Here is a 2285-nt window from a genome sequence, read left to right as displayed (position 1 = left end):
CTTGTCGTGGGCCTTCTGTTAAGAGATATCAGGCTGGAGAAATCGCCTAAGACCAGACAACCCCGACACCCCATTCCAATTTCTTCACCATTATTTAAATTTCCAAATGGTTTTTGACTGTAACAGATAACATTCCTGGGAGCAAACTCACTGTTCGGACGCGTCGCCTCTGCACTCCTGAGTAGGACTCCCTCAGTGAAGACACTCAAGCTCTACGATGAACTGGAAAAGCCTCTACAGGGATCAGAGGGCGAGCCCACCTGTGTAGTCCAATGGCACCGAGGGAAGGCGGAACTAACTGTCGCTCTAGAGGTAACACATCACTAATTATTTTTTATCTTATTTAGGAGTTTTATTGTTATATATATGGATATATTCAATGGCTATATGGTTACCATAATTACAGTGTAGTGTAAGCGTCGATCAGGGTTTGAGGACAAAGATTAAGGAGTTGGGAAGTTTGTAGTGATCCTCTCTTTTTTAAAGACACGGGGTGAAATCTTGTATGGGATTCCTTAGTCTTATTGGAGCGTAGAGGAGTGGTCAGATAAAACAAGTTTTAAATTTCTAAAAATCTTTCTTTTCGAGTAAAGGAAATACAAAAAACAGTAATTAATTGCTTTTAAATAATGGCCTAATAATATTTTCCTAATGCCTTAGTGTAAATTTTGTATAAAAAGAATCGTATATCTAATACAAACTTAGAAGAAATCAAAACTAAAACTTCATTCAGCGTAGATAAAAGGTTGAAAAGAGAAGCGCGGAGATGAAGGAGTTGGGATGTATGTATAAAGTGATCGACAGAAAATTTAATTAATCAATTTCCAACTTTGAAAATTGCAAGAAGATAAAAGTGGGATCTTCACTTGTGTTTGTCTTTGAACCACACCAACATAACAATGATAACAGACTCATTAAGCTCGATAAAAGGTTTAGATTGTATGTATCCAGAGCATCCGAAAATTTCCTAAATCCATTTCCATTTAAAAGCTCTACACAATATGGGTATGTCAATTACATTTATATGGGCTCCAAGCCATGTAGGAATAGCAGGGAATGAACCAGCCGCTGCAAGAGAAGCACTCGCGGTTCCGGGACGGGGTAAAGCAATTTTAACTCCGTCAGAGATGAGCAGGCCTCTTGGAAAGGAAGTCAAAGAAATGGCAATCTTTGTGGAATGAAAGCCCAATGAGTAAATTAAAAATTATTAAAAAGGATGTCAAGCCCTGGAGTACCTCCAGTTGCAAATGTAGAGAGGAGGTTGTACTGACGAGGCTGAGAATAGGTCACACGAGGCTCACCCACTCCTATCTTATTTCAAAAGAAAGGCCTCCGAACTGCTAGTATTGCAATAACAAGCCATATTTTCCAATAATGCCCATATTTCACACCATACCTCAATAACTTAGGACTAAACCAAGATATCTCAAAAACCCTTGGAGACGATGATAAAACAATAGAATTAGTGTTTCAGTTTTTAAAATCACAACATTTACTGACAAAAATATAACATTGAAAAGGTGCATGGCAAATTTTGTTATTAGTTTTAACTATAGCTAATTTTTGCCCATCTCTGGTTTGTGCTGCAGAGGTAAACGAATGCACCATTAGTGAAAGGCAATAATTTAAATAATGTATGTGTAAAACAATTTTAAACTATGATTATATAGATGACATGAATTAAATATGGAAATTGAAAATATGACAAATATATGGTAAATATAATTTCAAAAATTTTAATATACGCATATAACTTAGATAAAAATTGTTGATAAGAATAACTTGGATTCTTAAGGATTTTAAAGGTGCATTTATAGGTATGGGATAATTGTCTGAAACGTTATATAAGAAAAATATAGAACAGGTTATATTCTGTTTGGAAGTTTTTCCACCTCAACAATTTAAAAGAGAATTATTTATTTAGGTTATATGAGATTCTTATTATTTCAGGGATCCGACATAGTTGTCATAGGTGATGATAGTAAAGTGATTTCGACCAATGAAAAAGATGCACTTATGTCATCAGCGTCCAAGGTGGTGGATTTTGTATATGCTGTTGCCAAAACAACACCTAAGGTAAGGACATTCGGCTGCTCATTACATAATTTTTTTTTTGTTATCAAATTTTATTTTTTCTAGGATTGTGTTCCTGTGAACCAGAACCGAAATAGAATATTAGATAATATTTAAGAAATCACAACTCCTTTATTATGTCACAATTAATAGTATTACTGTTACAAGAATACAGTGTATATATAGGATTATATTCTACTACTCATTATATA

The 2285-nt window shown here is 34.7% G+C and overlaps 1 protein-coding gene across 1 annotated transcript in view; it reads left to right on the top strand.

The window, feature by feature from the left end:
• Window positions 1–2285, top strand: part of LOC106677990 (uncharacterized) — a 20963-nt gene that overhangs the window by 5661 nt on the left and 13017 nt on the right. Inside the window, exons 2-3 of the mRNA XM_014416245.2 lie at window positions 127–312; window positions 1951–2076. Coding sequence (XP_014271731.1) covers window positions 127–312; window positions 1951–2076 — 312 coding nt within the window. The remainder of the gene's footprint in view (window positions 1–126; window positions 313–1950; window positions 2077–2285) is intronic.

Source organism: Halyomorpha halys, unplaced genomic scaffold (assembly GCF_000696795.3).
Source record: "Halyomorpha halys isolate HHAL.00 unplaced genomic scaffold, Hhal_1.1 Scaffold116.1, whole genome shotgun sequence".
Taxonomy (NCBI): domain Eukaryota; kingdom Metazoa; phylum Arthropoda; class Insecta; order Hemiptera; family Pentatomidae; genus Halyomorpha; species Halyomorpha halys.
Note: the sequence above shows the minus strand (reverse complement) of the source record. Positions and strands in the feature narration are given on the sequence as shown.